The following is a 14,219-nucleotide window of genomic DNA, read 5'->3' as shown; positions in this document are numbered from 1 at the left end:
ACAAATACTAAATGACTGCGCAGTAATATTTGTGCAGTCTACCGCTCATGTAGATGCAGCCACTGACAGTGGACTGGCCTCAAGGTTTTTTTTCACCAGACATTCACTATGAAATTCTAGAAATCAGATACCCCCAGTATTTTACTCAAGTAATTCATCAATGAAAACTTATTGCATTAAGTGCCTACTGAACAAGATTCAAGGAGATCTGATCTGCCTGAATGCACATTCTCAATGTTGTCATGCAAATGCCATGTCCCTTTAAATATCTACATTTGGGGAGCTGGAGCAGTGCAATAAATAATGTTTTATTATTAGCTGAGAGATGTAAAATACACTGGTACTGTCACCCTGCTTGTTTGAAGGACATGCAGGGTCCTAAAGTAGTTTTGTACTCGATGCACATTTGTTCTTAGCTCTACTAGGTGGCTTGATAAGCTAGTTTCATGTTTGCAATCTCTTGCATGTTCATTTTAAACCCTTAAGAGAAAGGTTTCAAATGTCTGATATGCAACAATCATGCACATATTCCCTTCTGGGTACAGTTTTGAATGACTTCTGTATTCTCTTGGGGCCTCAAAGCAGCCCCGAGACTTTGACTGAGTAGGTTAATCAAAGGAGAGAAAGCAAGTACATAAATAAAAGATAAAAACTGATAAAAAGCCAGTACGGCAGTCTGTGTGTACGCTAGGGCCCATGTTTTTAGAAGTGTATTTTCCAGCTGCGCGCATAGAGATCTACTTTGCAAAGAAGCTCCCAGATACAACATCTGGGCAATGGCACTGCCTGCCTAGGTTAGTTAGTACATGTCCTGGTTTGCACGGACACATGTGCATTTCAGAATAAACAGGAAAAAATATTAACCAAAAACAGACAAAAAGATGATCCAGGAGTTAGTGTGTAGTTTGTAGTGTAGCGTAGTGTATAGTGAAGCCTCTGGCTTCTTTACTATTCATTCCCTCCAGTAAGAGCACACATACCAACTGCAGATGCTTCCTCAGCCAGATGAAGGGTATTTGTATTGGAAAGCTTGCAAAGAAGAATTTTTTCTGCTATTTGAGTTGGTCTAATACAAGATATCAGATTTACCCAAAGAGCTTTGTCTATCCAGGAGTTAGGGCACTTGCGTAGGCCAAGGGAAGGGTGGTTCAGTTCCCTTTTCACCTCAAGTTTCCTGGGTGGGTCACTTAGCTTCTCCATTCTTCATTCAGAAAAACCCTGTTTTCCCTAGGGTGCTCAGTCAGATACTATAGTAGTGTGGACCCTAGAAGTACTGCAGATCAGCTATTCCATTCATCTATTAGGGGGCATTTAGCTATCTTGGCTCCTGTTGCCTGGGCATTGATGCTAACACTAGGCAGTAAAAGGAGATCAGAAAGCAGAATGAAAACTGAAAGGATTAGGATCAGAATTTCCTGACAGAGCAAATGTAATGCTGGAACTGGGAAGCAGGAAACCACCCCCCTGTTTCTCTGAAAATTAAGGCAGTAGTAGGTAGTGACGTCTGCTAAAAGTAGAGGTGTCACTAGGCCGTGGGAGTTCAGAGGAGGAGACTGGGTGAGGATAACAGTAATGTAAAAATGCATTACTCCCAGAGCAGACCAGAGTTAGCAGCAAAAGAAAATGATATCTCATGGTTAAAAGGAATGGGAAGGACAAGCGTGCAGTGGGCAAGGGGGTACTGGGGGAAAGGACAGTATGCCAGTGTAGCTATTTTAAGATCCTCTCCACTTTCAGAAGTGCTGGCAGCAGAGCAGTTACTGCAAACTGGATGGCTTTAAGGGCAATACATTGTTTTTCTCCAGCCAGGGAACTTCCACTGATGTCTGTAGGAGCAGACCGTGGTCAGTATGTGACCCTACTCGAACAGCATGGGAGGACAGGACATGTTCACTTGTCAGTCTACAGGTCAGGAGAAGGGAATGAGTGGTTTCTTTTGTGCCAGGGGTGGGGGGTTTCTGTTCAGGGTGGTGGTCAGAAGGCGCTCCCAGTGCCATCCCATCTGTCCCACATGGCTGCATCCAGCCAAATCTGGGAAACTTGCAGAAAGGGCCATATCTTATTTCCATGATGGGAATAGTTTTGACCTGACCTAAATCTACCTTCCATCAAACCCTTCTGAAAAATGGGACAAATTTAGGAGCACTTATCTGAACAAAACTAAGCCAAATTCCTGGTGTATGGCTAGCAGCCTGCCTGGGTGAAGTTAGCAAGACTGTAAGCTAAGGCTAGGGACAGAAATCACAAATATAAGTGATTGGAAACCGGTTCAAATCTGTAACACACCAGAAGTTTAGTGCACATACACTGCTTTCATTATGGCCAAAACCATTTAAAACAAACCTGGATGGATGTAGTATCAGAATTAACTGATTTAAGTTAAATAGGTTTACGAACTTCTGTCCTGCCAGTGCAGTCAGGCTGTGGGCAGGCATAGGAGAGGAAGAAAGATCTCCAAGCAGCAAAGCAAGCAGAAAATGCTTGCCTTTTCTGTCCTTTTAATTTGAAGCCTCATCACTAATACCAGTTAGCTAGGGGCTAACACACCGGACATGATCCCACTGAATCCCAATGTTATTAGCTAACTTGAACGTGAACCCAGTGCTTTTTCTGCTTAAATTACTGTGCATGGTACCCTGGGATTGCCAATGCTAACACACGGCTCAACTCACGCCACTCCTGGAATAGGGACAATATTCCATGACCTAGCTCTCCCCCGGCAGCCACAAGTGAAGAACAATGCTAAAGAGATTGCAATCAGTCCCGCTGTGGGACAAAACTAATCAGAGCTGATTAGAATAACAGCCAAACTCAGTAATGACTGCCCAGTTCACATGAGGGAATGCAGGTCAGGGAAACACAAAAGAGCTTCGTTAGTAGTGAGGAAGGAAGATCCTGTCACCCCACGTCGCTGAATTCAAGGCTAGTAATCACTGTTGTTTCTCCTTAATTATGCTCAGTGATAGAAAACGGTCTCTGCCTTCTTTACTCTCAAGTAACAAGGGAAAACTGAGTTTTGGGCAGGGCTTGAAGAATATAATTCTCCTTTCAGCCCCAAGACAGAGAGTTAGGGCATCAACACATCCTCTCCAAAGCCTTTACTCCCAGCTAATGCCTACAGTAGCGTTCAAGATGTTCCCCATCACTGAACACAGGAGTAAATATTTTCCTTTCAGCCCAGAGACAGGGCCATTAGGACATCTGCGCAGTCACTCCAAAGATACTATTTCAGGTTAAAGCAGCACCCGCTGCAATGAAGTGTTTTGTCTATCACTAAGGGCACGAATACTTGGGCTCGCATAACTCTGCATTTCATGGCCATTCCTTGGATCCTCACCTAATCCCACCTTACTCGCTCCTGCAGTCTGGCTCATCAGTGTTCTTAGTTATATCTTCCACTTGCGCTGAAAAAGCCCCCGATGCCTTTATTCTTATAGTTCAACCCTAATAACAACCCTATCTCTTCTTCAAGGTTTTGCCCTTACACTTTAAGTCTTCAGCGGGGCAAAATAGGGTAAAATCTTAGCTAGGTGATTCCATCCAGGAAGAGCACACACCAACTGTGGAGACATCCTCACCCTGACAAAGGGTTTTTAAGCCCGAAAGCTTGCTAAATTTTTCCCCCAACTTTAAGTTGGTCTAATAAGAGAGATCAGATTCACTCAAAGAACCTTGTTTGCCGATGACCAACCCGGCTACAACCTACATCCCTGTCGCAAAGAAGCAGCACTCTGCAATTTTCACACAAGTCTACATACAGGCCCAAGTTATACCTAATTAAACCTTCTATATTTTTTAACTTCCTGTGCTAACCCATGTAAAAAGTTACTGAAATTATACCTCATGTCAGCTAATTCAAGCGAAAAACATATCTTTCTTTTTAGTGTACACACACCCTTATACACTTGTACACATAAATCTCCTTGACCATTTCCAGACTGAAAAGTTGTGGGAAGGTGGGGATAGGAGGGAGCAGGGGGAAAGCCACAGAGCCGCACGCACAAAACATTGGCATACTTCCTCTTAGTATAAATAAGCATTATAATGCCACTTAGCCAAGGAGAAGCAGATTGCTGGAGAGTAATTTCCCTTTGTAAACTGTTACACAAAGCAGTGATGTTAATTGCTTATTTATGGTGGGAAGACAACTCCTAAAATGTTAGCTATGAAACTGTGTTTCAGAATTAATCCAAGACCTTTCACTGAAGTGTGTCTTTCTACTTAAAAGTACATGCTTCCCAGGATGTGGAATGTAACAAAAATACCCAACCCTCCACTACTTAATATTTATTCACACTTTGTTAATGGGACAAATACTGATAACACGGGCCAACTCTGATACGTTATCATTCCAGTTGGATAAACATCTTCAGCATAAAACATTAGTTGACAACATGACCAGGAAGGCCAAGGACTGTAGCTTTCTTCTCACACCCAAATGAGCACCTAACACATCGAGTTGAAGCACACTGATGGCAGCCTCACATTGCCAGCACTACAATGGATTTTTCTGGGGATTAATGACAACCAGGGCTGTCAACCAAGCATCTTTTGAGAGCACTGATTCATCAAACATTTTCCATTTTAAGTGTAACAAAATGCGAATATTTTCCAGAACTGATAAGACTCTCTTTTGTATGATTTCTCTACAGGGCACATGTTTTTTCATGAGTTTGAAGCCTCCATTTAAGACATACAAAAAACCAGAACTCTTGATTTCATAATGATACCTTTTAGTAGACCAACTGGGAAATTGTAAGAAAACTGTCCTTTTCTGCAAGCTTTCGGGATCAAAGTCCCTTTGTCAGGCTCTGGGGAAAGTATAGATGGTACAAGATGGTAAAAAGTCCCCATAGGTAGGAAATAAACTTCATTTTTGCACAGAGGGAGCTGAAGATGGAAGGCTGTCCCTTTGGGTTCATGAGAGTGTTTTTGTGAGCTGTGCTGAGTAGCAATTTGATGTGTAGATCAGGTAGGATTTCTTCCCCGGAGGTGTCAGATGGCAGGCAGGGAGGTAACAAATCTTTCTTCTTGCTCTGCAATGAAGTTTAAAATCCAACACAGCTAGCAAATACACCCCTAAAGCCTCCATTTAGGTTCTCTTGGCCAGATACAAAGCCAACAAATGGCCAAGACTTACTAAAAGGGAAATGTACAGAGAATATATTTTTGAGGATTTTGCCAATATGTGAGTTTAAAACAGAAAGCAGAATTAAAAAGCAAGCCTGAGAATGATCTTAAATGAGAAACTTGCTGAATGTAAGATCTGACTACATACCATGTTTACTAATCACCAGTAGACAAAATTTTGTGTTGTCCACTCTGCCCCTATAAGTTGGTCCAAGGGCATCTTTTAAAAAAAGGGCCCTGTGACTATTGACCACCCCCAACCTGCAGATCGCAGAATCACAGAAAATGAGGGTTGGAGGGGACCTCAGGATGACATCTAGTCCAACCCCCTGCTCCAAGCAGGACCAGCCCCAACTACATCATCCCAGCCCAGGCTTTGTCTAGCTGGGTCTTAAAAACCTCCAAGGATGGAGAGTCCACCACCTCTATGGATAACCTGCTCCAGTGCTTTACTACCCTCCTAGTGAGAAAAGTCTTCCCATTAGCTAACCTAAACTTCCCTTAAAATGCAGCAACTTCCTTGTTCCCTGGGCTCCTGCCAGCCCCTGAAAGGTGGTAACAAAAAGGATGGAGCTGGACTGTGCTCAGTGATGGCAGACGACAGAACAAGGAGCAATGGTCTCAAGTTGCAGCAAGGGAAGTTTAGGTTAGGTATTAGGAAAAACTTTCTCACTAGGAGGGTAGTAAAACACTGGAACAGGTTACCCGGAGAGGTGGTGAAATCTCCATCCTTGGAGGTTTTTAAGACCTGGCTTGATAAAGCCTTGGCTGGGATGATCTAGTTGGGGCTGGTCCTGTTTTGAGCAGGGGGTTGGACTAGATGTGACCTCCTGAGGTCCTTTCCAACCCTCATTTTGTCTGATTCCAATTTTCTACGAAGTCCTTCATCTCATTAGCAGCACTCAGCAGTGTTCTGAGTTTAGCAAACCAAACATTTACTAAAAAGCTTTTTAAGACTCAAAGAACAAATACTGTGTGTATGTGAAGATGATTCCTTGATGAGGCCCAATGAACTAATTAAACCCAGGACAAATTAAAAGAGGCAACCAGGATAAAGTTGGGAAAATACTGCTTTGTAGCTCCAGTCACCCAATCAACTGGGTGACAGAGAGGTTTTTTTCCCCTTGTAGATTAAGATCTTTATAATATAATATGTTTTTCCACTGTTATCAGCTTTTCGATTACAGCAGATTTTTCATCTGCTGGGTTGATAGATCTGCATTAAGCCACAGATGGCAAAAACTACAGAGGAGAAGATCCCTGCACTGAGAGGCAGGAAGATGGGAAGGCAGAGAGGAAGGCCTGGCTCGACAAGAGAAGCACTGGCTTCTTCATGTCAAATACATGCCACCTACTACTGCCCCATCTCAAGCTTCCTTTTTTTCTTCTTCAATTTACATCAGTTCCATTAGCGTAATTTTGCCCCAACTCCTGATGGCACATCTATTGAACAGATGGTCAGACGGCAACTTTTCTCAGCCTTAAAAACCTCTGGGAATTCTGGGACAATCATCTTCCATTCACAGGGATAAATGGAACCAGCCTGTTGTCGCACATTGGCTTGTTCTGCTCCAAACAAGGCAAGGCTGCTGTTGCCTTTCAGAGCACGGTGTTGGGGGATATATTCTGTATTGGCCAAGAGCCAATAGCCAGCTGCCAAAATGTTTTGTTTTCAGTCTCTTGTGGGCTGGGGGAGAGAGACAGACGTTGCAGAGTGCTGATAGCTGAAGTGCTTCCATATGAGGACAGGCATGGCTGGTGAAGAGAGACCAAAACTTGTCTGCAGTGGTGTGCCAAGGCCACAATTTCACCTGGTCTCTGATACATCCCTGCTGTCAGGTAACAGCCTACAGTCAGGAGAGTCCTCCATCCCACTAAATTTGCCAGTCGAGCCACATGAGTACGCTGCATCCTCCGCAAGGGTGTCCAGAAGGAGCGTTAATCGAGCCAATGGCTATGGCTCTATAAGGGTCAATTGAGCCAATGGCTAGGGCTCTACAAGGGTCAATCGAGCCAATCCACAACTCCACAAGGGTCAATTGAGCCAATCGTTAGGGCTCCACAAGGGTCAATCGAGCCAATGGCTAGGGCTCTACAAGGGTCAATCGAGCCAATCCACAACTCCACAAGGGTCAATTGAGCCAATCCACAACTCCACAAGAGTCAATTGAACCAATGGTTAGGGCTCTACAAGGGTCAATTGAGCCAATCCACAACTCCACAAGGGTCAATTGAGCCAATGGCTAGGGCTCTACAAGGGTCAATCGAGCCAATCCACAACTCCACAAGGGTTAATTGAGCCAATCCACAACTCCACAAGGGTCAACTGAACCAATGGCGAGGGCTCTACAAGGGTCAATCAAGCCAGACCACAACTCCACAAGGGTCAATCGAGCCAATGGCTAGGGCTCTACAAGGGTCAATCAAGCCAGACCACAACTCCACAAGGGTCAATCGAGCCAATGGCTAGGGCTCTACAAGGGTCAATCAAGCCAATGGCTAGGGCTATCCAGCTGTTTGTGACACTCACAGAATCATACCGAAGTAGGGCTGGAAGAGACCTTGAAAGGTCATCTAGTCCAACCCAGATAACGCTTATCCAAACCAGCCTATACAAATCCATTGTCTAACTTCACAGCAAGCCACTCAGTCATGAGTAGTGGCCAAAAACCAGGTGAGCTAATAGTGCAGCTACAAGAAAAAATATATGGCAGACACTAGTGCCTATTAATGAAAACTAGCAGGAAATCTATCACTTTCTCCAGAGTCCTGTGGGAGTGTTACATGCGAGATGCTGTTTCCAGACCTGCCTCTGCAAGGCCTGTCAGCCTATACCACGGGCCCAAGTTTCCACTGAACTGCAGCATGCCACCTCATTTCTAGCTTGCTGTGTAACTACTGGCTTTGCAGGAAAAAAAATGTGGTAGGCAGGAGTGACTGGTGCCTCCTGAGTCTGGGGCGGGGCATAATTTGTGGGCGGGCCTGGGGGTGGGCCAAAAGCCACATATGCGCTTCTATACTTCTATGCCGTGGCTTAGTGCCCCCTCCCCCATCCCCAACATACCCCTAGCCCATGCAGCAAAAAACCTGCCCCGCATCCTGAGCAGTACCAAGTTGGGGGCCAATCTCGGGGTGGGGGGGAGCACGTGCTTCCCCTACCAGTCATGTGTGCTGGCAAGGATTGCTAGAAGGAATGCAATCTGCACAGTACGTTCTGCAAAACAGCCCGAAGCCTTTAGTCAACTGCCACTGAAGTCAGTGAGGCAAAGGTCCCGAGAAGTGCTGAGCCCCCTCTTCTCCCACTGATCTGGATGTCATCTAGCTCATCCCAGGAATCTGTCCACAGGACGGTTTTCTCTTGAGGAAGCATTTCAGAATTTGTCCCCATGTGTTTTAGTCAAGGGAAAGCAGCAGAACAGGTTTTGACCTATTTAAGGGTGCCTGTTACTCTTCTATAGTATCAGGACTGGAAGAGGCCTATTAAAAGGGGGGTGGAAACCAACACTTGGAGTGATGGGACAGAACACAGAAGGACACCGATTTTGCTGAATGCTCCGGCAGAAACAGCCGCCTGTTTAAATGGGGCCGCCAGTGCTCACAGTTTCCTGAAACAAAGCATGCAAGCCACTCCGAAGGCAGAGATGACTTAAGTGACTGACTGCAGACCCTTCGGGTTTGTTTTTTTTTTAAACCCACTGCAAGCAATGGCTTCCAAGCGCAATTTGGAAAGTTTTGCAAATCAACCATTAGGGGCTTAAATTTCTGTGAAACATCACTGCATTGGTTTTGGCACTAGGAATGACTCCCCTCCTGCCCACGGCACCCCCCGCCCCCGCCACTACATAAGAACCTTTAACTTTGTTCCCTTAATTAAAGCTGCTGCACTTCAGGGTATATAAATATAGATCACTGTTTGGGGGGAGGAGGAGGTCTACTGGGGTTGGGGGGGGAATTACCTTTTCATGGAAGTAGTGATTTTGGTTGGTGCATAAAACAAAACATTCATTCAGAAACACATGGTACGGGACTGTTGATATAATCCTGTATTTCTCTCTCTCTCTCTCTCTCACACACACACACACACACACACACACACACACACTCTCTCTCTCTCTTTTCTGTTAATGCATTAAACATAATCTTTTTTGAGAGGCGGGGAAATGCCCCATTTCTTTTACTTCACATATCGCTGCTACTCAGACTGCAGTATTTTAACGCTGCTGAGAGGAAATGGCGTAAATGTTTTCGGAATAAATTCGAAATGTTTTGAGCAAAGAAAAAAGGAAAAGAAAAAGAGGAAATAATTTAATGCAGCCCCCCAAACAGTCTGAAAGGCACAGTAATTAAATTACAGAAACTGCTTCCAGCCCAGGGGGGAATGCAAAAAAATTCCAGGGATTAAAAACCAGGAGGGAGCAGCAGTAATTTATCTTTTCAGAGGGCAAGTTAAAGGAGTGGGGTGGAAGTACTAGTCACAGATTTTAAAAAGTTCATGTTTAATGTTTTTGTAAGTGCAGGGCCAGTTTTCTGGCTTCCAATCTAACGTTACAGGAGATATGGGGACCACAAATCTTTGAAAGTATCCAAAACCATTTTCCTAATTATTTTTTACACAAATCACTAACCAAATCCCCCTTCCAAAAAAGCTTACTGTAGTTCCACCCATAATTGACCTGTGCTAGGTCTTTTCATGAGCTCTATCAAGCATGCCTCCAGCAGCTAAAGGCAGGAAGCACCTTGGCACACTGCTCTATTCAACGGCTGAACACAGGAAGGGTAGAGCCATTTTTCATGGACAAAGAAAAACACGACCGGCCCGCAGTTTTGGATCAGACTGAGTGTGCAGGCTAGTTCACCTGCTCCGCTTACAGATTTGGGCCCAAATGTGATACAGAGAACTGACTTTTGCCTACTGAAGCAGCCATTTATACCTATTCATCAAGTGCAGAGATCAGGCTTCCTAATGTGACCTTTGTCTGCTGTCCATAAGCTACACAGGTGCCTTGTTCGACTGAGCCCAAATGCCCATGGACTTTGGTGGGAGTTTGGGGTGAGGCAGGAAGCAATGCCCCAGCAATCTGCATGGCCAAGGTCTGCGAAGCTAGAAAGAAAGTTCAGGAGTAACCAAACCAGTGTTAAAAAGTGAGAGTAATTTGGATTCTTTCCTCCTGCCTTTGACTGACAGGTTTTATGTATTCAGCCCCTGAAATCCTCTGCAGCAATAAGAGTCATATATATCTATATATATCTATATCTATATATATATATCTATAAATCTATATATACAGCTATATATATATAGATATATATATAGGGCAGATTGCTGCAAGTACAGGTGAGTTTTCCCCCCATATGCAGTTCAAACAGAAAACTGAGAGATACTTACCACCAAATAAAGCATGGTATAGAGTGAGAAGGAGGCATGGCCAGAGAAAAAGGATTTCCTGTAAGGCAAAGAATGTGGATGAGTAATCCAGCCATTGAAATATTAGCTTGAACTTGTATACTACTGATGAAGGGGCAGGATGGTGACCTGCCTATTCCGACCCCGTGGAAAGGAACCGATGCCGGGAACACCCTCATTTTCCTGCGCAGACTACCCAGGCTATGGCTGACGGAGATGCATTTGTGGGGTTGCAGCTTCCCTCCAATTCAGTCGGGGCATATATTTTTAGCTGCATCGTAACCCTGCCCAAATAACCACTTAATAGAATAAGTGAGTAGCTGGGCAGGTTGTGTGAACTGCAATCCATTTCCAAGCCCTTTCCTGAGGCAACTCAATTATGAACTATGTTATAGGCAAGATAGACTGATAATATACCGTCTGGTCCCACATGCCCAGGAAACTTTAAAGAAACAAAGGTAAACACTTATCCACTTGCATTAAGTGCAAGTTGTGTAATACGTGCCAGCAAAAATCTAACTAAAATATCCAGTGAACTTACTGAAGACTTTGAAAAAGACATCTTATCCCTATTTACTTTCCAGAGCCATGAAATGCTCTCCACACACAAAAAGTACTAATTTGCCTGGTGCACAAAGCAAACCACTTACAATTTAATTTGGCCTTTATGGTAAATTCCCACATTGAGCAACAGGTCATGAAACAGCAGAGTAGGAGTAAATAGAAAGAAGAAGTATCATTCAGCTGAGTTCTGTAACTCCGTCGGGAGCTGCCTGTCCAGGGCCAGTCAAGTTATGGTCTTCCCAAACGCGGGGGTTTTCGAATGACCCATTGCTGGCAGCAAATCCACGAGAAATACATTGAGGAACCCCATTTTGGAAGACGGACATCCCCCCCCTCCTTTATTCGGCAAGAGAACAGGCCTCACCTGGCTTCCTGGACTTTGCTCTCATTTCCTCTGCAGGTGTAGTTTTGAATGTAACCTTTAGTGCAGTCACTTTCTGAATAAACTGGATCGCAAACTTCCAGGAAATGAGGTCGCAACCGTCCAACGGACACTTTGGCAATGTCTGTGAAGGACTGGCTGATGGCACAGCCAAAGGCAAAACATCCCACTTGTTTGTACAGAGCTGCCACATACGGGTTTGTGATGAAGGATCTTGATTTCTCCTTCAAATAGCGGATCCGGTAACACTCTCCTGTGATGATCTGAGGGAAGGGGAAGAGAAAAAAAAAAAAGGTAATTTCCATTAACAGGCCCTGTGACGCAATTGTGCAACCACACAAGACGATCAGATGGTAGGATAGATGAGCATTTCTCAAGACAGAAACTGGAAGATCCTGAACTCATTTTTTTCAGAGCTCCATTAATTACTTGTAGGCTCAAAGCCAAACGCATATTAACACTTCAAGTGAGAAAATTTGGTTTCATATGCCAGGCGGGCATGTTACCGAACGATACATATTTATGCATAATTCCCTCCTTCAAAGCAGGCTCAAGTAATATAAATATTGACAGAATTCCAAGAATAATTTGCCCATCTGAAAGCTATTAGACGCCGTGATATCTCAGAGATGGGAGTCTATCTCAGAATAAGTAAAAAGATGCTTTAGTGCATTTGTTTACAGCCAAGAGCGCTGCAAAATGACATGTTATTATAACCTCGTTCTTTTTTCTCCTCCTTTAGCCTGCAGGTAAACAGGGACGTGGTCAGGGATACAAAGAAACTGGTCTAACCTCTTTCCTAGACTCTACCTACCCTATTTAAATGTGTGAGGTGAAGCAGTCATAACAGATCTGAAAACATTTGGCACCACTATGCCAGTGATTGGACAACACAGTAGTATAAGCACCACGGCTGTGGCCCAAACAAATAGCAAGTAATTCCAGATGGAGGACATTGCCTGAGAAGGGGCCAAGTCTGCAAGCTGAGCAGGAGCGAGACCTGTGAACAGCACTGCTCTTGCTAATACCAAACCACGATGGAGTCAAAAATAGCCAAGCGCCCCATTCACCTTGCGTGTGCATGTGTGCGCACCCAGAATGACCACACTGAAAACATGCCTTGCTCCTATGTGGCTGCAGTGGAAAGAAAGCTGCTATGCATAACAGCAAGGGAAATAACACACCAGTGCAGCAGCGCAGCTCTTTTAAGAAGTTTCCAACCGCTTGGTTTCCTTTACACATGAATGATATGCAGCTTGGTCAAGCCAGGTCCCCTGAGCTCCACTGGAGACTTTGTATGATGTGCACAGGATCGCGGATGGTAGAGACCCCCGGGACGTTGTTCTGACCTGTAACCTACTCCCGATTCTTCCCTACGGCACACTTTGTAACATTTATAGTATTTTGCTTTACTGATTTTGGTTCTCTTAAGCAATAGGATTCCCACCATATTAAGGGACACTCCTACACAAGATGCAGCATCGGGGGGGGGCGCGCACACTGTGACATCGCCACTATTGCGCAGTCGCAATGAGCTCCTGAGCAGTTGGGTCGGAAACAGGAACAACTGTGCAGCGGGGCACATATGTAGATATGGCCAAGTAGGGGGCTGTTGTACAGCCTGATCTTCCTCTAATCTTCTTTTACCTAAATTTCCCATTTCTCTCTATCCCTTCCACAATTCAAGGCCAATAATTCCTGGAATGCTGCTACTGAACTGGAGTAGCTCATAAAAGAAACCGTGAAGCCCTTCAACTTTTTTTAAATATATTTTCATATCTTAAAAAAAAATGGAAAGGGCCAGATTGTCAAAGTTTTCAGAATCTCGCCTAAAATTTGCAGTGACCAGACCCAATTTCAATCAAACTATGCTTTTTATAAACACATGCTATTTCTGGAAACGGCAGCGGTCCTTGTAGTTATTAAGCAGCAAATTATGTCTTTCTTGTGCCACTTGAAGGGGGAGTGTTGCAGATTTGACAATGTTGCCATAAATCACAGTTATGAACCAGAGGGCCTGGCTTCTTGTAATCCTAACTCCTAAAAGGCACTTTAATGAAAATCAGGCTGTGAAATGAAGTCCAAATGTCTCACCTCTCCAAAAGAGGCAAAGGCTTAAATTGTTCTCCGTCACGTTATGCACCTAGTTTTTGAGGCCCAGATTTACAACTTTAGGATTTTATTCATTACTTGAAATGTTTTTATACCTGAGTAATAAAGTGAGGTGGGTTTTTTTTCTCCCTTCCTCCCCCTTCCTTTCTAGTCAGCAGCATTGTGATATGTAAATTTAACTGTCAGGAAGAATGCCTTCATGTTAATCCCCTTCTGAAACAGCCGGCAATATTTTTCACAGCGTGGCAGCCTGCCAAATGCACGGAGGAGAGAGCTCTCCCCTTCTTACCTTTTTAAAAAGCTTGGCACAACATTTGGAAACTAATAAACTGGAAAAGTATTGCAATTAGACTAAGAGGGGATGAAATTGTATCATTGTTTGAACTCTCGGGTACCGAGGCTTGCAAAAACAACGGTTGACCTAAAGCAGTTGAAATTATAGCTAAGCAGGCTTAATCAAAAGGAAGGTAAATAATAAGCATAACAAGAGCTTATAGCGCCGTGTTTCTTAGACAAATATATCAGGGCCATTGAACTGCTATCAAGAGTTTAAAAGCCACCGGCTCACTATGCAAACAAAATGAATGTGAAGTTCCCTGTGGCCTTGACCGATGGTTGTCTAGGGGC

General features: G+C 44.2%; 1 protein-coding gene across 2 annotated transcripts in view; it reads right to left on the bottom strand.

The window, feature by feature from the left end:
• The window catches only part of PLPP3 (phospholipid phosphatase 3), a 95,450-nt gene that overhangs the window by 16,576 nt on the left and 64,655 nt on the right, over positions 1 to 14,219 (bottom strand). For both annotated transcript variants that reach the window (XM_019501236.1, XM_019501237.1), the window contains 2 exons: positions 11,463 to 11,743; positions 10,517 to 10,574 (listed from right to left, as the gene is read on the bottom strand). In XM_019501236.1, the coding sequence (XP_019356781.1) occupies positions 10,517 to 10,574; positions 11,463 to 11,743 (339 nt within the window). The remainder of the gene's footprint in view (positions 1 to 10,516; positions 10,575 to 11,462; positions 11,744 to 14,219) is intronic.

Source organism: Gavialis gangeticus, unplaced genomic scaffold (genome assembly GCF_001723915.1).
Source record: "Gavialis gangeticus isolate Ggan-Ray unplaced genomic scaffold, GavGan_comp1, whole genome shotgun sequence".
NCBI classification, from domain to species: Eukaryota; Metazoa; Chordata; order Crocodylia; family Gavialidae; genus Gavialis; species Gavialis gangeticus.
Note: the sequence above shows the minus strand (reverse complement) of the source record. Positions and strands in the feature narration are given on the sequence as shown.